We start from the raw sequence: 21,875 nt of genomic DNA, 5'->3' as shown, positions 1-21,875 counted from the left end.
CAGTCCGACAAATGGCCAATAATTAGAGTGATGTTCAATGAAAGTGATATTATGCTGAAGTAGGTGTGCTAAACTGCTGTACGACCACATCGCTTTATAATTGAGCTGCTACTACTACTACTACTACTACTACTACTGTTCGACTACATCTATTTGAATTGTATTTGCATTGATTTTGTATTCGGTTGCTCTGCAGTATCCCTGCTGTGATTTGTCAACTTTTAATTGGTGTCATTTTGAATGACACAGACCGGACCGTATCGATTAGAGCGGCTACGTTGCATCGGATGCCGACGTGAACTTGTGCCATTAAACGCGTCACGGTGTGCTCGTCATTCCCTGGAAAGAGAGCAGGCTGTGATTACACCGGCGCCTCTCCGCTAGCGGCGCCGCTGCAGGATCCCCGCACACCGAGCCCATGACCGGAGGTCCGGACCGTGAACCAGATGCCTCTATGATCCAGTCCGCATCCCGGCGAGACAGACAGCGTTCAGTTAGCATCGGGTAAGACAAGCCTGCCGTAGCTAGCATGAGGCTAACCGGCTCAGGCGAACGCTGATTAGGCCGGATTCCATTCAAAAAAATCGGACACGTTAGAGCGGAATGTGCTGGTAACAATCCAACAAAGAAGCCGTTACTTATTTGCCTTTTTCCCCGGGTGTTGTTCTAATCTCGTTGAATGACGGGCTGCACTTGATTGTTTCACATTTGTATAAAACTGATACTTTGCGAGAATGCGTTGAGACATTGTTCTTGAGATTAGTGCCGAATGAATGACCTTGTTACTGCTGATTCTTTTACCACTTGTATGTGGATGAAACCAGCAATGTTTTCCCTCAAAAGGACAACAAGTGTTAAATTCCCCTAATACCGAATGCAGTTACGTAGCACAGCGCTTTTGCTGCAGATTCCAGCTGCTAGGTGGTAGCACATGAAATACTGGCTTTTGTTTCAGATGAATTTCTTCATGCACTATTGACTGTCAAGTGGAAAGATAGAAAGTAGGTAATTGTCCTGGTGAGCTGAGATTAACATTAGCTAAAGGATTAGGTCTAGCCAGGCAAGGACAAGGGCGGTATCGATTAGCTGTGGCACTTCAACAGAGAAATCTAGGGACGCCGAATATGGAAAAAAACGAGGCCATGACTTTGTAAGATTCCCAATCAATACATTAGGATTATCATTTAGTCACATATTATGACACAATGGAGGTGACCGTGTGAACTGTGCCCTGATTGTAGCCTCACAGGCGCGTGTAGGCTGCCCCGCCCCCCTGACCTGCTGTCATTAGCCTCACGACCACTGGACACTTTATTAGGAACACCAGCACCATCTACAGCATAGGGTCAAAACAATAGAAACGCCTGCCAGTCTGATACAGTAATAATAATAATAATAATAATGATTCATGCTCAATTGCAATTGTCTTTGTCTGCCAGGATGTGATATCATGTACATCCATAACAAGGAATGTTTGATCATTTCCTGGCAGATTCCTAAAAGAAGGCTTAGGTCTAAAAATGTTTGGTCGGATGCTTTGTGCTTTTCAGCATTTGAAGCGTAGCTAAACTTAGCCAGCAACATTCAAAGGACGGCACTGCGCAATGTCTGTCTCATCCGTGCACATAATAATCATAATAATAATATGAGAGGACTTATGAATAGTGGGTGCATGATAGTCATGGCTTTACCTGGGGTAGCAATTATTGCTGAAAGAGAAAGAGTCCATTTTAATTGAATTGAGTCTTTTTAAAAATGTGTTATTAAATGTACTTAAAAGCTCTTAATATTCCAATGACAATGTTAAATATTCCAGATAAATTAATTGCTTTCATATATTGTACTCTCATTATTTTGCCATATCATTCATGAAAAATAGTCAACAAATAGAATCAATTATTGTCAATAATTTGTAGGCCGGTTATTATCCAGCAAAGGCTGTCGTCATGGCAGGCGTAGTTAGCGCCATCGGGGCCCGCCTGATTAAAATGCCGGCCTTCCTGATCTTCTCTCTGCGGGGCTTTGTATTTAATGACTTTCACACGCTGCGCCCTGCCGATGGCACCCGGCGGGACCCTCCTCCAAATTAGGGAAGCCTGGTATTCCGTGTTATTCCCGGCATGCTGCTCACTTAGCCAAGCACGGCTGACATGCCAAATATTGTGGTGATGATGAAGATCACATGACACGATGGCAGCGTGCGTGTCGTGTGTTTGCGGCCTTCTGAACGGACTCTGACGGCACCCGAGTAATCTGCGAGGTCAGCAAAATGTAATCTGCTTTGGTCGACGCCCCGGCTGGCGCGGCGCGGAGCGTGTGTGAGACTCCCTGGTCCCGCAGTGTCGTTGTGTTGAAAGTGATTGTGGCATCAATGGCTGATCTCTTAGTTGTCTTTGGTGGCATCTGCGTGTGAAAGGAGAAGAGGTGAGCCATGGCTGACCCCAACCCAAACCCCAACGCCAACCCCAACCCCTCCCGGCCCCAGAGGAAGATGTCCACGGCCGGTGAGAGCGTCTACAAGGTATTAGGACTGGAGAAAGGAGCCTCGGCCGAGGACATCAAGAAAGCCTACAGGTGACTACTTCTGATAAAGTCTCCTTCCTTCCTTCCTTCTTTCCTTCCTTCTTTCCTACTTGAGCACACCTTCTCTTCCTCGCCCGTTTGGCAGGAAGTTGGCGTTGAAGTACCACCCGGACAAGAACCCGGACAACCCGGAGGCGGCGGAGAAGTTCAAGGAGATCAACAACGCCAACTCCATCCTCAACGATGAGACCAAGAGGAAGATCTACGACGAGTACGGCTCCATGGGCCTTTACGTGTCCGAGCAGTTTGGGGAGGAGAGCGTCAAGTACTACTTCCTCATGTCCAAATGGTGGTTTAAGGTGGGCGTGGTTTCACTGCAGTCGTCATGACGGTGGTGGTGGTGATGATGATGATGTGGCGTGATGACCACGTTGACCGTGTTGTGGCGCAGACGCTGGTGCTGTGCTGCACGCTCTTCAGCTGCTGCTGCTGCTGCTGCTGCTGCTGCTTCTGCTGTGGGAAGTGCAAGCCCCCCGACGACGAGGAAAGCTACCACTATGTGGATCCCGAGGACCTGGAGGCCCAGATCAAGGCGGAGCAGCAGGACAGCGGTAAGCCGGCGCCATTTTCCACACAATCACGCGCTGCATTCAAGACTGCCGGGCAATGGGAAATGTCCCGTGTGGAGCTTCAGACCCCCCCACTTCAACACACGACTGCGATGATAAAAAAATGTCCCAAGAAGCCTGAAGGTGGTCCATCACCGTGTCTCTCCTGCAGGTCCCAGAGTAGTCATAAGCCAGCCCGCATCTTGCGGGGGCGGAGAGACCCCAGGGGGCAAAAGCCAGCCCATCCCCCTGCCCATGCCGTCGCCCCACCCCCAGTCGCCACCCTCGACCCGTCCATCTGAGGGGCAGGAGAAAGGAGAGAGCTTGCCCGAGTCAAAATGACTCGTAAGAGCCGCCGTTTGTCTGTCTGATCTGCCGTCCTGGCGTCACGTCTGTAACTCCGCCTGTTGTGTGCACGCCTGTCTTGCCCTCATCGACTAACTACTTTCACCTTGCACGTTTCACTTTCCCCTGTTCCACTGTTCCGTGTTCAATGCCATTGTTAGCGTCTTCGTGTGGACGACACGGGACACACTCGCGCTCCGTTGATGCATGAAGCCTGCAACCTCCGCTGGGCATTGACCTCAGGCAGAAACCAAAGGACGCTTTGTTACATTTTCAAACATTTTTTGACAAAAGAAGTCCAGAAATATTTATTTTACTTAGGCCTGTCGCGATAACACATTTTGCCAGATAATTGTCTTCCAAACTTTTTATTATTAACAGAGAAAATAATGTGCTCTCCTCTCTCAGGGAGATGATACTGGACGTCACGCAGCCACAAGAGCAGGCAGGTATGTTGTTATTATTGTTATTATATGAGTGATAAGTCCAAATATTTGTGTAGTTACAGCATAGAAATCTGTTTCCAATCAGGCAGAAAGATGTGTAGAGCACAGGAAGTGATGTCAGAGGTTCATATTTTTAGCTTGCGGAGTCTTATGGACCCAACAGTAGGCTGCTTTGTCATCATTATGTTAAAGCCAAATCGATGCTTGTCTCCCCGATCGATTACTGCCACCCAGTGGCCAATGTACAGTACTGCAAATTGGAATGCTGCTTCTGCCTTGTATTTACTTCAAGTTAGTTAGTTCCTTTAGCCATTTTTGTGCTTGGAATGCTTCAATTAGGCAATTGGCAATATTTACAATTGGGTTAAATATGCATGCGTTTGTGTGTTTTGACACAGCTCTCCTCATTAGGAAGCCCCGCCCCCTTCATGATCCAGCCACATTAGCGTGCCAGAGATGAACCAGCCCAAAACCACCAGCCGGCTAAGGCCCGCCATCCCGCTTCCCGACCCGCAGGAGAAGTCCAAAGCAGGGAAGCTTTGGCGCTTCCTCCCGAGAACGGACGTCCTTGCTGTGGATTTCTTCCTCCATCTGGTCTCCGCAGGCAGGTCAGGACCCTTCCAGGACCAGTCATGATGCAACACAGGAAGTGTTCTGAAAGGTGCCTCTCATTCATGGTGATTAATATTCCCTCTGGTCTCACCTCGGACCGGGTCATGTTGAGGCAGGCTTGGCTGTGAGGCCAGAAAGCATGTTTTTGTCAGGATGCATGCCCTCCAGTCCCACGCAGACTTGCCAACTGCTCCCCAACGACCCCCGTCGTCTTGTGCCACTAACTAGCAACACAAAGCCAGCAGCTTCTGCGAACCACTACGGCGACCGACGGAACATTGTAGCGCACTTGGACGGATCCCAGCCCCTCAAAGGCAATGCTGTCCTCTGCGTATAGTCCATGTGGTCTGCAGCCCATTCCTGCCCACATTCAGCTCAAGCAGGAAAAATGTGTGAGTCTATCCCACCCATCCGATGTTGACTGAAGCAGGGAGGTGTTTCTTCCTCAGCTTTTAAAGGAAGTGTTGTGCCTTGGGGGGGGGGGAAGTGCAGCGTGACACTTTTGTCGTCACAGCGTCTGTGGCATCGAGTCGTGGGGGGGGGGGGACATCCTCGTCTAATTTGCATAATTGGCCATGACGCAAAACTCTGGCCAGAGTGGAGATTTTTTTAAAACCCAACTTTGTGTGTACGCACGTGGATGGGTAAAACTGAGCTTTTTTGTTTATCGTAAGAAATGTGACTTTATCTCGTGTTTTTATTGACTTACAGCTGTTTGTTCATTTTGCGTGTGTGCGCCTTATAACAGGCAAGCAAACATTCATGTTTCCCGGGCTCCGTGTAACGCGTGTTGATTTTCAAGATAATGTGCACGTCATTGTACAGCCAACGTATCACTACATTGATGAACAGACGCATGATGATGCGCCACCTAAAGGTGGTATGAGGGATGTGAAGAAGCAGCATTTTAACGCCATCTACTGGGGACTTGGAAGCAGGCGCTCCAGACAGCCCCATTATAATGTGAATGGTGTGTAGCGCTAAATCAAAGTGGGGAAACATGCGCTGAGAAGAAAGCCACTCAAGACTCCTTTGCTGCATTCCATTTCCTCCCCCGTTAGCATGTGGAGAGGAGCGTCCTCATTTCGCCAATGGTACGCCCTTCCTGCAAAAGTGTCAATTCTATGACTGGTCCAGTTGGTGTAAACACTCACTATGCAAATTGATCATTTATTTGAATTAAAGCCGCTTTTTTACATATCATTTCACACCATTGTAACTTGTGAATACAAAAAAAATAAATGTGAAGGTTACTTTTCTTTTGTCCATAGTGTAATATTTGTTGTTTTTTTTAAAAAACACATTTTACCTTCTGAACTGCAATAAACTGACAGACATTAACAGTTTAAATGTACATTTAAATTGTGTTTATCTAGCCAAATGTGTCATTTTCCAATAACAAAAAACGAAGACTGATGTAAATAACTCCTGACACCCCATGGCACGTTTTGATGTCTGCTACAACCGTAAATATGCATTTTGAAGTGAATTGATATTCATGGATGGTTGGGTTGCATTACATATGCTAACCTGTTAGCATGTTGTGAGATGGGAGCTTCATGTAAGATGACCACTTGGACAATCTACCTGTTCATTAAAAACAAGACACACAAAAGCAAACATAATAGTTATTAACATAACTATTGTTGTTTGATTGTCCACCTGTGTATGTGCTCTGCAATTCAACCAAATAAAAATGAATATGTAAAATTCCCCTTTCTTTTATGCAACACTATTTTAAGTGTCCAGCAGAAGCCAAGTGAAGCTATAAATAAATACATGACCTTTTATTTTTTTACTCATAAATGCAAACATGTTAAGTTAGTGGAGATGTTTTGTAGGTAGATAACGGAGGCCATAAGGTCAATGTGTTATGTCTAAGTTTGTCCAACTTAGTGTAGCTTGTAAACAAACACTCATCCGTCAATGTGAACACTCCCGCTCCGCTTCCATGTTCCATAAATAGAGCGATAATCCCGTTAGTGGCTGAGTCTTCTTAGTCGTCCGTCTCCATTCTGTCCCTTACCTTTAGCAGCTAGCTACTTTGTTTACCTCAGCCCGCACGCGCTCCCGTCACGTGGCGGGGGGTCAAAGTGTAGAGAAGGTAAGGAGAACGTGATTGGCTAGTCTTCACGCGAGGAATACAGCAACGTGATTGGCTAGTCTTCACCCGAGGACTACAGCGTGGACAGGTTAAATGAAATGTTTATTTATATCACATCTACGACTACGGTTTGTATGGAAGCCGGTTTCCGACACTGAAAAATGTTATCACAATCGTAAATCATAATTATGACATAAAAAGTCGAAATTATGAGATTAAAAAGTAAATTGTCAAATTGACGTGTGCAGTTTGTATCTCACAATTGTGACTTTTTATCTCAATTGAGAACTCATAATTATGACTTACCATTGGATAGGTCCCCTGTTGCTCCCTCCCTTGCAACCCACCTACCTGTACGTGCTCCCGGAAGTCCTGCTAGAGCTCCTCCAGTGTTCTCCATCTTATCCAAAGTCTCCTTCAGAAGGCGTCACATCATCCGTCTGTTCCACCGGTGATATATGGTCCCTTGAAAAAGTACGTTTTTTGTCTAAATTAAGGTTTTAATGTTCCCTTTTTCAATGCTAAATGTTAAAATGTACTCTTAATCCGTGTTAGTGTATCGGCCGATTTCACTCGGAATCAACGGTATAAAAACCCGATGGAGCATCCATGTTAGAAACGATTCTTAAATATCCAAACTACGGCCAATGGCTTCTGGCGTGTTTTCTGACATTTTTTGTGAAGCAAACAACTTTCTTTTCTTTTCAGTGTGGTGTTACGCCCCCTATATGGGGAGAAATGATCACACATGAACTTGTGGGCTTTCCTCCACTGTGGACGCCAGTGTTTAATTTACAAGACAGTAGTTTTACAAGTGTAAACCTTTCTAATTTAATAAAGCTATTAGGTCATATCGATGCATTAAATATTGTACATGTAACACTATAAGTACAGCACCAATGTATATTAGCATATAACAGCACAACAATTTCTACTAATGAGCTAGCCAAGAAAACAAGTTACAAAACTTCTCAAACTTCGTCTTTTTCCCGCTTAAATACGGATCAAGTACCTTCTCCACACTGTTACATATTACATATTTTACATATTAGTCATGTTACCAACCTTTAGTTATAAAAACATACCTGATATGGGGTGAAATGACCACACATATGAACCTGTGTTGTTTCCTCCACTGTGGACGCCGGTGTCATGGCGGAAAGCCGCACGTGCTCCCCGGGTATGTGGTCTTAGACAAAAACAATCGATCACCAGCGAATGGATGAATATTGATTACAGATTCACATATTTAAAGGCAGATTTTAAGCAATAATGAAATAAACAGTATAAAACACTTAAACATTTCCTTGCAGTTTTACGCTAATATATTTTAATCACCAACTACATGATATTTTCTGATTAAATGGATGATCGCTTTATCTTCCCTTCTGAAACAGTTCCAAATCAAATTCTAATGCATTCCCCATTAAACAGGTATTGTATGCATCAATCCCAAGCTGTCACAGTGGCTCTAATCATCCTCATCCTCGTCATGTTCTGGTGCATTCCGTGGTCACGTGTGGTTAAAAGAACCCGAAAACAAACCACAGGCCAACGAAGGCCCCTGAGCCAGAGTTTGGACACCATTGAGCTACGCAAAGTTGTGCTGGAAACTTGACTACAGTTTGTTGCTTCCAAACCAATGAACAATATTATCCGTTTTCTATAGCTCTTGTCTGACTCGGGTGAGCCGGAGCCTATCCCAGCTGACTTCGGGTGGGCGGGGCGGGGTGGGCGGTCACAGGACATCACGGTACATACAAACAACATATGGACAATATAGAGTCTCCAGTCATCCTAATGTGCGTTTTCGGTTAAGCCGTGCTACCCACTCGTTCACCGCGTTGGCCTCCAATTACCAAGCAGCTTGAAACATGGCTGCCACCAGTTGCATCACGTTAGCAGCATTCCCAAATCCTCAAGCAACCCCCTTGGCCAACTTCTGACGTGTGGTAGAAAATAAAAACACAGAAGCGAGTAAGGATCCTGGGCCACGCCTGGACTTTCCAGTGGTCTGCTGATGGAATTCCAGTAATTGAAGCCAGAACAAACTGGGCAGCTAAGAATAGCTCCAGTCAGGGGGACGGGGACTTGTGGTCTGGGGCGGGGGTCTTTACACGGAGTGATGGCACAGAGGGAAAAGGGGATGGACAGCTGGACAAACTAGGTCTTCAAGTGGTTGTTTGGATCCAACTGACGTGAAAATCAACAGCTGAGACGCTCCTTCCAAGTTTCTGGAACCTTCTCCGTGTTTCATTGTGACCCCGGGAGGTGATGAACTTTGCCCTTCAGCCGGCTGGAAGTCCGGGTCGCAGTCAGGGGGGTCGCGGCGCCGCTGCGGGCGGAAGCGGAGGAGCGACCATGGAGAACCTGGAGAAGCAGCTCATGTGTCCCGTCTGCCTGGAGATGTTCTCCAAGCCGGTGGTCATCCTGCCCTGCCAGCACAACCTCTGCAGGAAGTGTGCCAACGACATCTTCCAGGCCAGTCCCACCCTCACCGAGATCACCGCTTACACCCACAAACCTCGATGGGGGCCACACGGTGACCCCGGAACACGACGGCTTGGAAACCCAGCTTCTTCCCGTCTCCGTCTTGACGTGTTTGCTGTGTGTTGTTGTCCGAACAGTCGTCCAACCCGGCGTGGCAGTCGCGAAGCTCGTCCAGCGTGGCCGCCAGCGGGAGTCGCTTCCGCTGCCCGTCGTGTCGTCACGAGGTGGTCCTAGACCGCCACGGCGTGTACGGCCTGCAGAGGAACCTGCTGGTGGAGAACATCATCGACGTGTACAGACGCCAGGAGGCCTCACGGTAACACAACTCCACATTTACTTACGTTCCAACATTTGAGCAGCTGCAAGATCTTCATCACTTCCTGTCGTTTGGCGAGGTCTCGGCTCATTGGACACCTCCACTTAGACCGCAGATGGACGAACCCCTTCACGTTCTCTCTCTGCACTTGGGGGCTTGTTCCTGAAAAAAAGAGTCCCAAATAACATTATTATTTTTAAATCTATTTTATTTTTACATTTTGGAATTAAGTATTAAGTTTGAATTTAAGTATTTAAAATATTTGTGTAAAAAAATGATTCTAGTTATTTTTTTATGTAATTTATTACACTTATTTTTTATTTTATATTAATAATGTAGTATAAATGTAATTTTTAATTACTTTATATATATATATACATTATTATTTATTACTGTACTGAATTACTATACTTTTTGTCCGTTTTTAAATTAAAAAAGTGATCAATAAAATACTGTAACCTCGTGAGATACTTGTAATATAACCTTCGCCGCTAGATGGCAATGCTGCACTCCATTTTGAGCCGAATGCAGTGTTTCTATTTCAATTCAATTTGATTGAACAGTTTTAGGTTTTAAAAAAAGATAATTACGTGCGACATATTTGAGTGGTCCTTTTTATATTTAAATATTTTTCCTTTTTATATCAAAGTATTACAAAATATTATTTTTTAAAATATTACAATATAAAAAAAATATTTAAAAGGTTAAAAAACAAGAAAATGTGGTAGAAAAAGTTACACTGTAGTTTAAAATAAAGGTTGTTGTTTTTGTTATTCCAAAATGTCATAAATCAACAATGTATAAGATAATAAGACAATAAGATAAGGCAGTACCAACAGCAGCAGCATACCTAAGCACAACTAAGGGAAAAACTAAAAGGCTAATTTGTGTCAATTTGTCTTGAATTGCTGATGACAGTAGTCATGAGAGGGCGGAGCCAAAATTACCTCGGTCTCCGTGTAAACATACATTTGTCACTTCCACGGCCAAGTAGACGCTGGGTGAGTCACAGCGTTGGCCGATGAAGGAGTCCCCCCCGATAATAGAAGTGATTGTTCCTGATGACAAATAGCTGAAAATGTCCTTTTAATCATCTTATTATCACGCACGCCTCCGTCCAAGGACATGTACACAAGCTAATGATGAGGTGGCCTTTTCCCGCTCATACACACACCAGGCCTTCTTAGATAGCTGGCTCCTGGAGCTGAGTGCCATACCTCATTAATAACCCATCCGCTGGATGATTTAACGCCAATCAAAATAAACACAAGCTAAGGGCTAAAAATGGCCCCCGGGCCGGACTTTGGCCCCCCATGCTGTAGCTATTTAGAAAGATTGTAAAAATAGAAGATGAGTCAGAGTTGTTGTTTAGCGAGAGAGAGAGAGAGAAAAAACATGGCCGCCATATAGTGACACCTTCCTGCTTGCGAGATGACAAACAACGAAGCGTGAGGCCGGCCAAACCGTGTCGCCGCCCACTGACGTCAAAGCGCGTCCCCAATATAGACGTTGCGGAAAAGGATGACCAGGGGGTTTTTGTCCTCACAAGACTTGCAGTCGCCATGGCAGCGCTGCTAAGGCTTTGATGTCACATGATCATATTCTTCAGCTGTCATCAAGTGTAAAAAGAAGCGCGTCTTGCACGGTGATGCTTTGATAAAAGTTGAGTGTGACTTTTGAGGCATATTTTCTCAGGGGAACCCCATATTGATATTATTCACTGATAAAAAGCGTCAAATGCAGAGCAGGAAATGCTCAGGCACAATTTAAAAAAAATTAATAACTCCATCAAATTCCCAGCCGGGAAAATGCCCCGGGGCAGACCTAGGACACGCTGGAGGGATTATGTCTCACAGCTGGCTTGGGAACGCCTTGGTGTCCTCCCAGTGGAGCTGAAGGAGGTGGCCGGGGACGGGGAAGTCTGGGCTTCCCTACTCAGACTGCTGCCCCCGCGACCCGGACCCGGATAAGCGGAGGAAAATGGATGGATGGATGGATAGATCAAATTTTAGTGATCAATTTTGGAAATATGGGCCATTATTTTATTTTAAAAATAACATCCCACAGTTTTTGCATGTTTAACACGAGCGGAGACTTGTCCCACTTTGTTCACCCGTCCTTGAACGCACCATCTAACCTTCTATCCACCATGTAGAGGAGCACACGCCCACCATGGCTTCCCAAACCCGCAGGTTGGTTAGCGACAAGCCGGAGACGCACCAGCAGCAGCTGACGTGCGACGAGCACGAGGACGAGAAGATCAACATCTACTGCCTGTCCTGCCAGACGCCCACCTGCTCCATGTGCAAAGTGTTCGGCCGACACAAAGAGTGCGACGTGGCGCCGCTCGGCAGCGTCTACCTGAGGCTCAAGGTAACGCCGCAAAATTAGGAGGTGGAGTTGTTGGAATACACTTAAGTAGTCAGACTTAGACCAGCAAATAGACACATCCCTGCAACTCCATGACACGTGTGTGCATGACGCATCTGCAGTCTAAGGAGGAACAAATCACCGGAAGGGACAATGTTTCAGGTAGGGCAGTTCCTCTTGATGCATGCTATACGCTTTCTGCCTTTTCTCACATTTCTCGCTGGTTTAAACACTCAAAGTTGAAATTTTAATGACCAATCTAGTAGGTTGGACACAGCTATATGTCCTGGCGCCATTGGTTAGTAGCGTTTTTGTGTCCTTGTTAAAACAGGTAGCATTTTTGTGTCCTTGTTAAAACGTGTCGCTCCTGCCGTTGTTTTTTCCTCCTCCTTGAACCCAAGGTTCATTTACCACTTAAGGGGGTTAGAAAGCCGCTCACACAGTTAGCTACAATAGGTGGTCACCGGTAGCTAACAAACGAGCTAGCCACCACTGACCACAACAGGAAACGGCACGAAGGAGATTGATAGACAGTGGTCTGCAGCCAATCAGGACACAGAACTCAATGAGCCGGCTATTGTGGGTTGCTAATATGCTAGCCCAGGAGACGAGTTGGATTGCACACGTCTTCAACTCCGAGTTGAGTATGCAACTTTCACTTTCACTTTCAACGTCTTAGCTACAAACGATCAAATTGGCCCTGGCATCCTTTCATTTTTCACTCTTTGGCCCTTGATGGAAAAGGTTTGGACCCCCCCTGGTTTAGGTGGAAACCACAACCGCGTGTGTAGTAGTCTTTGAATAGCATGACACAAACAACATACGTAGGTCTGAGGACAGAGCCCTGAGGGACGTCGCGCAGCAACAGAAGGTGACAAAGTGTGACCAAGCGACAAAGGTTTAGTCACACAAAGAAAAGACAGCCTGCAGATGGCGGCCGCCGTGTGGCTTCGCTGATTCACTCATCTGAAATGGAGATGAGGTGACGCAACGTGAACGGGCCGGCGCCGTCCTTTCCGAGTGCGAAGCGGGACAGCTGCTGCAGGTTGTTGTTCGCTTGGCGTTTGCAGACGGAGCTCAGCGACGGCATCGCCAGCCTGGTGGCCAACAACGACCACATCCAGGCCGCCATCACGCACATGGAGGACGCGTGCGACGCCATCCAGGTGACAGAAGCCGCCCTGATATGTCCCGCCAGACGGATTCGCTTACGCCGCTCAATCTTGTTTCCCCGCCTCAGGAGAACGCTCGCCAGCGCCGCGAGCAGATCGCCAGCCAGCTGGAGACTCTGGCGGCCATCTTGGATGAACGCAAACAGGAACTGGTGCGTCTGATCACCCGGGAGCAAGACGACAAGCTGCAGCACGTGCGGGCGCTCGTCCGGCAGCACGGCGAGCGGCTGGAGGCCGCCGTCACGCTGGTGGAGTCGGCCATTCACGCCGCCGAGGAGCCGCACATGGCGCTCTTCATCCAGGCCAGTCACATGACACCCAGAAACACCAATACCGTACCACCCCAGTAACCCCCGTAATATCTGTGTGTACTCGCAGAGCGCCACGGTCATACTGGACAAGTAAGTTGTGTGTCATGTGCGCACTTTGTCGTTACACACTTTGTCCTCAAGCGCATGTTTGTGCTCAGGATGTCTGCATCCACGCTGGACGCCAGCATCCTGCGTCCGCCACTCCACGATGACGACATGAGCCACTTTGTCATCGACGTGGACGACATCGCTGACATGTTGGCCAACATCGACTTCTGCCACAGTTTGTACACGACACCTTGAACGCCTCACACCTCCCGCATCCATTTGCCTCAAAACTTGCTACAATACGTTATTTCATTTTAGCTTCATCACACAATGCTTAACTTCTTTTTACACTTGAATGCCAGCTCAACTGCACCTTGCAGGCTTCAGGACGGCCGCGGTTTGACCCTGGAACGGATCGATTCCATTTCCGGAGCTTTTGAGTAAACCCAACTTGTCTTTCAGCTTCCGCGGGCGACGGCGAAGACGACTTCGGGGACGACTCCGAACTGGACTGAGCCGCCCCCAGACAGAGTTCCGTGTGCGACGTCTTTAAGCGTCCTTCCGACGCACGCGTCCTGGCAAAAGACTAAAGATGCCACCGGGCTGAGTCACACGTTGCGTAAACAATAAAAAAAATAAGAAAAAATCCGAGCAGGAAGCTGACGGATTCCCCTCGCCCACACGGGAGCGGCTGACTCAAAACAACAACAGCAGCAATCCTCCACCTCCGAAGCACAAACGCTGGCAAGCACTTTGGAATTGTCTTACGTAAAAACATCTTCCCTTTGTTTCCACGCAGGGGCTTCTCCTTGTGGGCTCCACTAAGTCCCTGAGCCTCGTCAGGTCCTTGCGTTTGCGCTAGGACGGGGTGTACAAAACCCGACCCGGGGGCCGTTTGCAGACCCGACACATTCTAGAAATGGAATGAAACATCAACAATGCAGCAAATACAGCCGCTGCCTGGTTATCGCCCAAAATGGCCGCCTTCATGTTTATTTTTGGAATGCAGGTTGTTGAGAATGTTTTGTTATGATTGACACCGTCACCCAAGGGATCATTTTGGAGTTTGTTTTCTGAGTGACTTTTGGGTTCTTGTTTTGAAATATCACATTTTTTGCCAAACCTGACAATTTTGGCAACTTTTCATGCTCAAAAATGCAAGAAAAGCCGCACAATATCCATCCATCCATATCCTCACTAGGGTCGTGGGCTATGCTGGAGCCTATCCCAGCTGTGAAGTTGCAGTGATTCAATTGCAAAGGTTTAACTTCAGGATGGTTTTATTGGAAAGTATAAACATTGGCCACACAAACATGGCTGATGGATGACATTGAAGTACAACTTGTCAATCTGGAAACCTTCCACCTGATGCTAGAAACAACTTTATCGTCCTTGAATGTTCAAATCTGCAAAACGCATGTCAAACGTTTCATACTGTATTATACATTTTCATGTGAAAAAAAATACATGTTGGGTTGCATTGTGAGAAGTGCTTTAATATTCACGTGGACTATTTACAGTATTTGTGGCCGTGAACAGGGAGTGAGCGTGCATAAAAGAGGAAGACGATGACGCCGATGACTTTTACTTGCCGACCTCGTCCAGCACTTTGCGGTTGAAGTGGGCTCTCTGTCTCTGCTTCTCCGTGCGGGCCAAGTGGATCATGTTCCTCAGGAGGTGAAAGGTCAAGTCGATGGAGATCGGCGCCTCCTCGCTGCGCTTCAGAAGCTGCCCTTCCTCATCATCATCATCATCATTATTATTCTCCTCCTCCTTCCCGAGGAAGAGTCTCGGGATGCTGAAGCCCAGCAGGCGGGCGGCGGTGCTGTCCCCGGCGGCGGCTGCTCTGAGGAGCACCTGGCCCGGCTGGAGGCTGCTGGGGAGGCCGCTGTCTCGGAGCGGGTGCCCTCTGCTGGCGGTGGGAGGGAGTAGCACCGAGGACAGGAGGAGCAGGAGCATCAACGTTGACTTCATGGCTGGAATGAAATGCATTAAATGATTAAAATTGTGGCTTTTCACGCAGGAATATTTGTGCAAAATCCACCAAAGTTCGCTACATTGAAAGGCCAAAGTCTCTTCTTATTGCCGTGCGCAAACTTCACTCTCAAACTCTCAGAGCCATCAACTATTAAAATGCGTTCAAAAAGTCATACTGTGCTTTCAAAAGCGTTATTATTATTACTATTATTATTATTTCAGACACACTCCAAAACGAAACTTTAGTGGACGGTCCAACTTACTTGCCGCAGGTGAACGTGCGCGAGAGCTCCGCGGTGGAGGGTCCGTGTGCGTGTGCGCGCAGGTCGGCGAGCACGCGGCTTTTTATCCAGGCAGCCTGTGACGTCATCGCCCGCCGCCATCGCCATCGTCCCGGGGTTGGTGGGGTGGGGGTCCCGCTTTCTTCTTCTGGTCAGGTCAAAGATGCTGGCAGCAGACCACTTTTCACCGCTTGGAATATTTCATGGACTTGGATTGCAGGTCGGACCCAAACCAGGTCGGACCTGAGAGGACGCAACTCTGCCACTCTGATCTTTTCCTAACTAGTTAACGATGCTAACTAGTAAAAAAAAAACCACGCCTTCAAATTATTAATAATATCAACTTCGCTCTTTGCTGGTATAAGAAGTCTTGTCTCTTCATATATTAATTTTATTCTCAAAACGACAGCAGCTTGTCCCCGTTTTTGCTGTTATCAAATTATCCAACTATTTTAATTAATGTCAAATTAATGGCGAGTGCAGCTGGGATAGGGTCCAGCATACCCGGGTCCCAACTGAGGATAAGCGGCATATAAAAGGAATGGATGGATGGATAATCATAACTTAATTCCCATAATATTTTCACTTTATGCTCATAACGTTTTCCACAAACATATTTGTTGCTCATGACTATCAAAAAATGTTTTGTTTTTTTATTTGTAATTTTTGTTGCTTAACTGACATAATTTTCTTTATAATATTAAAATGTTTGGACTTGCTATGCAAACTTTGATTTTTTTCCTTTTTTGCTATGTTTTCATGTTCAATGCTATTTTTAGAATGTGTGCCGGCCAACAATAAAGGAGTCACGGTCCACACTTTGGACACCCCAGCCCTGAACATTTGGATGTGACGTCAGACGTTTTTCAAAAAGACTGGAGCTGTCCAAGGTGCTGAATCATGTGTGCTAATGTGTATACACACACACACGCGTGTTCTATTTCAAATAAGGTCACACTATTATTGTGCCTGCTAAACATTTACATAAGAGCACTTGAGAAATTAATTTTTCATTGAGAAGACGACGTGTGTGTGTGTGTGTGTGTGTTAGCGAGAGAGATGGGGGGCCAGGGGGGTGTTCATAATGGATTTTTCTGGCCACTTTTTTCTGTCCATTTATTGTCACGCTACAAAAACATCAGAAATGTTAACAAGGGAAGAAAAACAAGCTAATAGCAGCCCCGCCTCCAATTTCACAGTGACAACTTTCATGACTTTGCTTCTTCACAAGCTGACCATTAAGAGAGAGAGTGTGTGTGTGTGTGTGTGTGCGTGTGTGTGTGTGTGTGTTCGTGTCACACCGTGTTGGCCTTCCAGGTCAAGTAGGAGTTCCAGGCCACGGCCACGACCTGCACCACAGCCAACCTGTGAAGTGAAGATGTCGTGCTAAAAAGGTTGTGGTGGAGAGAGAGAGAGAGAGCACATCCCAAGGAGGCGCTACGAATGAACCCAAGAGGAGATCAGCAGGAGGAGTACCAGCACACTTAGTATTGTTGGCTGTTGGCATGTATGTCGTGGGGGGGGGGCGGTGTGTGCATCCTTCAATGTTCACGTATAAGGCAACCGATGCTACAAGCGTGGACACCCCTGCTCTACACGAGGTAGACCACATTACGATGTGGGCTGACCGAGTACTAGTAATGGTACCCGCTATCAGACAAAAAAAAACATCCAGGAGCCACAAAAGGGCCCCCGCGCCACACTTTGGACACCCCTGGTAGACTGCATAGCGAGCGGTTCAGTGGTACTGACCTGTGGTGCAGCGGGACGAAGTAGAAGTTGGCAATCTGCACGGGGGGCCACAACTGACACGCCAAGATTAAAACACCGGATCAGCATCCCGACGTCTACCAGGAAATATCTGCCAAACTTACGTAATAGTTGGAGATGAGCGCATCCGTGTAGTCCTGGCAAAACAACAAAAGGTACATTACTACATTACAACACACACACACACACACACCTTATGTAGTTAAAGGTCACAATGACACCAATATTGAATCCATTATTCTGCTACTTTCTTCCCTTCCACCCTTTCAGAGTAAAACATGTTTCTAATTATCAAATAACATGTTTCTGTTTTGCCTCTGTTTCAGCTTTGGGGGGCCTCTGGCTGGGACTTGGGGGGTGGGGGGGGTGGCTCTGTGGTGGGGCGGAGCTCCTTAGGTGGAAGGAGGCGGTCCCTCTCCTTTCCTACGTTCTCAGGGACAATCACGCAGATATGTACTATACACGCACACATACAGAGACGTGTACATGCATACATACTACATATAAACTACAGTACATACAGTATGTACTACATACTTTGTCCTCTCCATTCTGGTCTTTATGGTCAGACGTTTGCTGATGTAGTCCTGTTTGTTTGTTATGCTATTGTTGTTGTTCTTCCCTTTCCCTTGTCTCCACCCGCTCCACCCACGCCAAGCTCTTATCAAATGCACCTCTGCCACCTTATGGCCATTCTTATGGCCTAAAACTGCTCTAAAAGTGTTCCGTTACTGTTAGTGTGCACTTGCATCGTGATGTAGAAAACGTCTAAATACGTCTTAGGGATCGGGCGTCCAGTTTTTGGTATTGAATGAGTTAACCCGTCTCATCACACTACAAAAATAGAAAAGGCCGCCATGACACTGTTAGAGGATGGGAATGTGGACAGCGAGCGTCCGCACGGCGATGGCGGACAAAGTGCCCACAGGAAGGGGCCGGGCTCGCTCTCAGCCAAACAAAGCAGTCTCCGGTCCAAGGACGTGTTTGATCAGCGTCTGCTGTATGGTTTATTTGCCGTCCTCTAACGTCAATAATTGATCAGCCTGTTGGGCGGATGCGATGTTTGAACACACGCATCACATGAGTCACCAGGCCCTCCCTCTTGCATCGCTGGCTGTATGACAGGAAGGCCTTGCTAATAATAATCATAATGATAACTAGTGGTCTTCGGGCCACTTGGTCCAAATCCCTCTGAGGAGTTTGATAAAATACCATGACTGGTTTTTGTTCCAAACCAAAATGTTTTGACCACGGGCTCTATGGACTTTTTTTTTAGTGCCTCCTGTCTTGATAGACGTCTCCCCAGGTTTTTCTCCCCAGGTCAAGGGGGCGCTACCGTGTCAGTTTTTGGCATCCATGTTTTGGACCACCAAAGTACGGCTGATAACCGTGGACACAAAAGCTACTAGTTAACTTTGTTTCTTCTTTCCATCAGCCTGAACGACACAATGCTGCCCTCGCAGGTCAAAGATGGTACTGCATCAGAGCACATGTGCTGTGGTTTGTGGTCATATTTAATCATTCTCACCCTCTGCAGCTTGGCCATGTTGTCCTCCACCGTCAGTCCGTTTAGAACGCCAGACAGAGCAAGGAAGGCCCCCAAAAAACACGGGGCGAAGCACAACTGGGCACACACACAGACACAAACACACACTGTACAACAAGAAGTAGCGAGACGTTCCCGGAGACCTTTGACTGCTCACCTGATCCACCATCATCTTCTTGAGGGCGGCACTCTTGCTTCCCCCCACTACCAGTCGGTCCAGAACTTTGTACCAGCTTCCGATGACCGGACCCTTCAGACAGGAAGTCACAGGAAGCACTGGCTGACGACGATGGCATCACATGGGTGACTGTTAAACATTTAGGTGATGCTCACCACGAAAAAGAAGCCGATGCCCATCATCTTGGCGGTGCGGCGCACGTTGTGACCAGCGGGTCCGCGTCTCTCGATCAGCTGCTGGGAAATGACGTCGCCAATGCCCACCAGAGAGCCTGACAGAAACACAAGAGGTCAACGACACTAAACATGCTAAATACTGTAGAGTACGCCCTCTAGTGGCATCATTGCTTAGGTGTCCTGTCACTTGGACGCAATTCTAGCAAACATTTGGTGAATTACTGGTATTTGCGGTGCACACGGTCAATTTTCCCCAACTTAATTTTTCAAACATTTACAATTTATTTTGTATGTCATAATAGTACCTCTACAAAAACAGCATCTTGTCTTTAATATGTCAAATTTCTGCTACTAAAATGATACTTTTTCTCTTCCTACAAGGTTATTCTTGTATAATTGACACTTCTAATTACTTTTTATTCCAAATGGAACTTTTTCCTCCAACCTACATTAAAACTTGTTTGGTTTGCTTTTCATATGATGACTTTAGGTCTTTGTTTCTTGAATTTGTCAACTTTATTCTACTAAAATGATGTTATATTTCCTTATCTTGTAAAATTATACATTTTGTCTTAAATATTTTGATTTTTGTTCTTGTAAAATATATTTAATTAATTAAAAACGATTCTTAATTGTTTGATAATTCCCTATAAAGGGGAAGACTTCAGACAGTGACAAATACTTTGGCTAACACTCTGCCTCTATCTAGTGGTCATGTGTTGTACTGAATAACAAACATACAGTCCACTACTGTAGTAGCAAAAATAACAACAAAAAAAGCAAATTTCCATGCTTACTAAAGTGAAATATTGATGAAGTGTGAATGTGTCAAATGTGGTGGGACCCCTTCCAGGAAGTTACAAGTGAGGAAAATGTGACTTCCTCCAAGATTGAAAAGCCTGTGCTTGGGATTTTACGTCCATTTGGTGAATGCAAGTACCCAACCATTGGGGGCGTTAGCGGTGCACCCCGTCAGTCTATGCAGTTCAAAGTTCATAGTGTCAACAAAAGCATGCAGGCTTGTCTTCTGCAACGCACACAAGGTGAAAGTGTGCACTCGTCTTACCTGCCGTCACAATCTGCACAGTCCAGGGGTGCCTCGCCATCAGGGCCTGGTAGGACCGCCACAAGCTGGCCATCCTGTCTGATCCACGCTGCAACACAAATGTCAATGAGCAAAACAATAGTCAACCAATAGTGAAGTACAAAGTTCCTGGGAAACGTATTCATATCAAAAGTTAAGTAAGCAGATTTAGAAGAGGGTCAGATGACTTGTTAAAGTACCTCTACCCAAGTACTTGAAGTAAAAACTGACAGGCATCTTCTGTAGGCACTTATTGAGTTTGAAACAACGTGACTCCAGTCAGACTGGCCGCTCTTAAGTGACATTACATGGTTTATTATGACTAACTAGTCTGGTCCTGTCGGCCACAACTAGAGATGCATACGTCCCGATTTAAACACCTTATACGTGGAAGTACTCCAAGTACAGCACTCCCCTGTTATATGCCATCCGTCATCAAATACACAGAAGAACTGAACAGCGACGATAAATTAACTTGTTCGCACAAAGACAGAGCGCCGAATAAAAGAGCTGTTTCTAAAACAAAAGAGAAACGACAAAGTCTTCCCGTAGCACAATACACTATTCATAAAAACAGCATTAACTCTAAATGATTCTCTTTCTCAGTGACATTCGGCGTCCAGTACCGTCAAGTTTCAACGTCACCTAGCTTAAAACGACAAGTTCGCCAGAAGCTAACTTTTGTGTTGTGTTCGGTCAAAACTAAGAAAGATTTTAATACGAAATCACAACTCTTGACGTATTTAATCAACATACAAAGGGTAATTGTAATAGAATTAAAATGTTACAAGCCTGCTGATGACGAGTCTGCCTTCCAATAGGCTGATGCCTTCACGTTCATTCACTTGTCCAGATTTCTTATTCGTCTACTCCTCAAAACCTAACGACCGAGATATGCAACTATTTGTTTGGATAGTTCATTCAACTGCGAAATGGGTAGAATAAAAAGGGAACCCGTAAAAAGTGTTTCGAACGTTGAGCTCTTACCTTTGAACCAGGCTATTGACCGCACAGCTCACGTTGCAGTTATTTCCGATAGTCAGTGAAGGCCTCCCTGGAAGGCACCTTCCGTCACTTCCGCTGTGCAAGACAGAGGAGTTCCACCCCCTAGCGGACAAAAACCAAACACTTCAGATGGCATAAAGTGAAATAGTACATTTTATTCTGAGGACAGACAAATAAAACATGTTAACAGGAAAATACTACAATAATACTACTACGTTCTATATGTTAGGTAATGGCGGCATTACCTCGAAGTGGTTCTGGGGAGCAGGGCAGACCCAAAATTCTAATACTGCTTCAGTGAAGTAAAAATGCAGAAATAACTTGTATAAAAAACTGTAATGCCATTTACAACTATAAAGTAAATAAGAATATCCAAAATGACAGCTAACAAGTTGGCGCTCCATGTGGTTCTGTTTTTTTTTTTTAAATCAAGACAAAAGATAATTCAATAGATGCGGTATTAGTAACCCCCCCACCCCCAACTTTGTCTAGTGACACCAAGTGTGGTGGACA

General features: G+C 46.2%; 4 protein-coding genes across 12 annotated transcripts; 2 read left to right on the top strand and 2 right to left on the bottom strand.

Annotated features, from left to right (window-relative positions):
• The first annotated feature begins 306 nt into the window (after window positions 1–306).
• On the top strand, window positions 307–6,235 carry dnajc5ga (DnaJ (Hsp40) homolog, subfamily C, member 5 gamma a). 7 transcript variants are annotated; one of them, XR_009132640.2, is made up of 7 exons: window positions 307–2,574; window positions 2,669–2,882; window positions 2,975–3,134; window positions 3,304–3,476; window positions 3,885–3,925; window positions 4,321–4,530; window positions 4,651–6,235. XR_009132640.2 is itself a non-coding variant. In XM_058091663.2 (7 exons), exons 2-5 carry the CDS (start codon window positions 2,432–2,434, stop codon window positions 3,471–3,473), a joined length of 687 nt encoding a protein of 228 aa, XP_057947646.2. In that variant the 5' UTR covers window positions 307–504; window positions 2,417–2,431; the 3' UTR covers window positions 3,474–3,476; window positions 3,885–3,925; window positions 4,321–6,235. The 7 variants fall into 7 exon arrangements, 6 of the variants coding, with proteins under 6 accessions (XP_057947646.2, XP_057947653.2, XP_078650748.1 ...); XM_058091663.2 differs by having other exon boundaries at window positions 307–504; window positions 2,417–2,574; window positions 4,321–6,235; XM_058091670.2 differs by having other exon boundaries at window positions 307–504; window positions 2,388–2,574; window positions 4,321–6,235.
• Window positions 6,236–8,755: 2,520 nt separating this feature from the next.
• trim54 (tripartite motif containing 54) lies at window positions 8,756–14,728 on the top strand. The gene is made up of 8 exons (XM_058091640.2): window positions 8,756–9,119; window positions 9,266–9,444; window positions 11,637–11,817; window positions 12,885–12,980; window positions 13,055–13,288; window positions 13,365–13,387; window positions 13,456–13,580; window positions 13,808–14,728. Exons 1-8 carry the CDS (start codon window positions 8,913–8,915, stop codon window positions 13,858–13,860), a joined length of 1,098 nt encoding a protein of 365 aa, XP_057947623.2. The 5' UTR covers window positions 8,756–8,912; the 3' UTR covers window positions 13,861–14,728.
• On the bottom strand, window positions 14,544–16,570 carry uts1 (urotensin 1). Its single transcript, XM_058091734.2, has 2 exons — window positions 15,586–16,570; window positions 14,544–15,321 (listed from the first exon to the last, which is right to left on the bottom strand). The coding sequence occupies exon 2, from the start codon at window positions 15,317–15,319 to the stop codon at window positions 14,930–14,932; it is 390 nt and encodes a 129-aa protein (XP_057947717.2). The 5' UTR covers window positions 15,320–15,321; window positions 15,586–16,570; the 3' UTR covers window positions 14,544–14,929.
• A 132-nt stretch (window positions 16,571–16,702) lies between these two features.
• mpv17 (mitochondrial inner membrane protein MPV17) lies at window positions 16,703–21,461 on the bottom strand. Of its 3 annotated transcripts, none has more exons than XM_058091712.2 (8): window positions 21,345–21,461; window positions 20,340–20,427; window positions 19,253–19,368; window positions 19,077–19,169; window positions 18,902–18,997; window positions 17,478–17,510; window positions 17,356–17,408; window positions 16,703–16,968 (listed from the first exon to the last, which is right to left on the bottom strand). In XM_058091712.2, the coding sequence occupies exons 2-8, from the start codon at window positions 20,410–20,412 to the stop codon at window positions 16,899–16,901; spliced, it is 534 nt and encodes a 177-aa protein (XP_057947695.2). In that variant the 5' UTR covers window positions 20,413–20,427; window positions 21,345–21,461; the 3' UTR covers window positions 16,703–16,898. The 3 variants fall into 3 exon arrangements, with proteins under 3 accessions (XP_057947695.2, XP_078650746.1, XP_057947703.2); XM_078794620.1 differs by lacking the exon at window positions 21,345–21,461 and adding an exon at window positions 21,150–21,235; XM_058091720.2 differs by lacking the exon at window positions 21,345–21,461 and adding an exon at window positions 21,146–21,186.
• Window positions 21,462–21,875: the final 414 nt, after the last annotated feature.

This window comes from Doryrhamphus excisus, linkage group LG11 (assembly GCF_037039965.1).
Source record: "Doryrhamphus excisus strain RoL-2023G ecotype Guam linkage group LG11, RoL_Dexc_Guam_v1.1, whole genome shotgun sequence".
Lineage (NCBI taxonomy): Eukaryota > Metazoa > Chordata > Actinopteri > Syngnathiformes > Syngnathidae > Doryrhamphus > Doryrhamphus excisus.
The sequence above is the reverse complement of the archived record's forward strand: the minus strand, read 5'-3'. Positions and strand labels throughout refer to the sequence as shown.

What these genes read in the sequence shown, in the direction of transcription:
- uts1 (XM_058091734.2), bottom strand. Translation starts at nt 15,319, where the DNA reads ATGAAGTCAACGTTGATGCTCCTGCTCCTCCTGTCCTCGGTGCTACTC.
- trim54 (XM_058091640.2), top strand. Translation starts at nt 8,913, where the DNA reads ATGAACTTTGCCCTTCAGCCGGCTGGAAGTCCGGGTCGCAGTCAGGGG. An exon ending in ACGCGTGCGACGCCATCCAG is followed by an intron (nt 12,981 to 13,054) that starts GTGACAGAAGCC and finishes TCCCCGCCTCAG; the next exon opens with GAGAACGCTCGCCAGCGCCG. An exon ending in ACATGGCGCTCTTCATCCAG is followed by an intron (nt 13,289 to 13,364) that starts GCCAGTCACATG and finishes GTGTACTCGCAG; the next exon opens with AGCGCCACGGTCATACTGGA.
- mpv17 (XM_058091712.2), bottom strand. Translation starts at nt 20,412, where the DNA reads ATGGCCAGCTTGTGGCGGTCCTACCAGGCCCTGATGGCGAGGCACCCC. An exon ending in TGTGCAGATTGTGACGGCAG is followed by an intron (nt 19,369 to 20,339) that starts GTAAGACGAGTG and finishes TGTTTCTGTCAG; the next exon opens with GCTCTCTGGTGGGCATTGGC. An exon ending in GCATCGGCTTCTTTTTCGTG is followed by an intron (nt 19,170 to 19,252) that starts GTGAGCATCACC and finishes TCCTGTCTGAAG; the next exon opens with GGTCCGGTCATCGGAAGCTG.
- dnajc5ga (XM_058091663.2), top strand. Translation starts at nt 2,432, where the DNA reads ATGGCTGACCCCAACCCAAACCCCAACGCCAACCCCAACCCCTCCCGG. An exon ending in GACATCAAGAAAGCCTACAG is followed by an intron (nt 2,575 to 2,668) that starts GTGACTACTTCT and finishes CCCGTTTGGCAG; the next exon opens with GAAGTTGGCGTTGAAGTACC. An exon ending in GGCGGAGCAGCAGGACAGCG is followed by an intron (nt 3,135 to 3,303) that starts GTAAGCCGGCGC and finishes TCTCTCCTGCAG; the next exon opens with GTCCCAGAGTAGTCATAAGC.